Source organism: Egretta garzetta, unplaced genomic scaffold (assembly GCF_000687185.1).
Source record: "Egretta garzetta isolate BGI_Z169 unplaced genomic scaffold, ASM68718v1 scaffold27, whole genome shotgun sequence".
Lineage (NCBI taxonomy): Eukaryota > Metazoa > Chordata > Aves > Pelecaniformes > Ardeidae > Egretta > Egretta garzetta.
Window position 1 is genome coordinate 2602997 of NW_009260400.1, and position 1382 is coordinate 2604378.

Consider the following 1382-nt stretch of genomic DNA (forward strand, 5'->3'; position numbering starts at 1 on the left):
GGGGGAAGAGCATTTCTGGGGATGTATTTAGCTTCTTGCAGTGGTTTAACAGTTAAAAGAAAAAAAAAAATCCATCGGGAAGAAGGGTGAAAGCATCCCAGTGAGAGGTTTGTCGCCACCTCCTTCCTGGGACTCTTGCTGCACCTGGCTGCCTCTGCAGTTCCCAGCACAGCTCCCCAGCACTCAGGACATTCATCCTTTGGGATGCAGCAATCCTGGCTGCTGCACCAGCAACACCTGAGCCCTTGGCACGCTCATGTCACCCCAGTCCAGCACCATCCAGTTCTTGCAGTCAGCAGACATTCGGGTGAGCGGAGGGCAGTGGGGGAGCCAGGCTTCTGCTCCCCAGCCTCTCCCACTCTTTCAGGCTGTTTCAGTAAGGATCAGGTCTACCTGGATGGGATTCTCCGCATCCTACGCCATCGGCAGACCATTGACTTCCCGCTGTTGGCTGCACTTGGAAAGGTAACAGCCAGGGCAAGGGGGGAGCAGCTGATCCCAGAGCCCCATGCTGGGCTGATCCCAGAGCCCTGTCCCATCCCAAAGCCCACACGGGCTCCCACCATCCCATGTTCTCCTGAAAAACAAGTGCCTGGCTAGAAGCCCTTCAGCTCTTTGCCTTTCCCTGCACGTATGGGTTTCAGTGGAGCAGGGGAAGGCTGTGCTGGGTAGGATGCAAAGACAGACAGGACAATTTCTCCAAGGGGAGACCCTGGAAGGGGGGAAGCTTAACCCAGCAGGTAAGCCCTGCCAGCTGCACTGCTGGCCCTCTGCCTTGGCCATAGCGGTCCTGGTGTCACCTGTCCCTGCAGCAGCGACAGAAAAAAAATGCCCAAAACCACAAATCCTTGCAAACACCTCCCCAAGCAGCTCTGCTGGTGCCTCCCTGCAGGCAGGAGGGTGTTTAGGCAGGGGTTGGGTGACCCTGGCGGGCTGCCAGGGGGGGCCAGACCCCTTCCTTGGATTGCTGACCCCCATCTCCCTGCTTCCCATCAGGTCTCCTATGAAGATGTGAATCGCCTGAAGAAATTTGGGGTCCTGGAGAAAGCCCGCATTCCCCATTTCATGCAGGACCTGGAGCGGTACATGAAACAGCTGGACCACATTGTCGCTACCAATGGCCTGAATGAGGAGGAGCTGGAGCAGCTGCTGCCTGACTGAGGGGCAGCCCCCACCCCACACCAAACTGGTGGCCCAGGGCTGTAACTGGTGCTGGTTACTGGATATTTATTGGGGCTGGAGCCTGGGGAAGAGGGGAGAGCCTAGGCCGCTCCCCTGCACCTGGGCGGCCGCTGTGCATGTATGGCTGTGTAGGGTAGCACGGCTGAGAGGGCCGGTGTTGGTTAGTGTTGATGTGTTTCCCCACCACCACGCCCACCCCC

The 1382-nt window shown here is 58.2% G+C and overlaps 1 protein-coding gene across 1 annotated transcript in view; it reads left to right on the forward strand.

Moving 5' to 3' along the window:
• Positions 1 to 1161, forward strand: part of LOC104130310 (uncharacterized protein KIAA0895-like) — an 8768-nt gene extending 7607 nt beyond the window's left edge. The window contains exons 4-5 of the mRNA XM_035898775.1: positions 368 to 465; positions 997 to 1161. Of these exons, the coding sequence (XP_035754668.1) occupies positions 368 to 465; positions 997 to 1161 (263 nt within the window). The remainder of the gene's footprint in view (positions 1 to 367; positions 466 to 996) is intronic.
• The last annotated feature ends 221 nt before the right edge of the window (positions 1162 to 1382 follow it).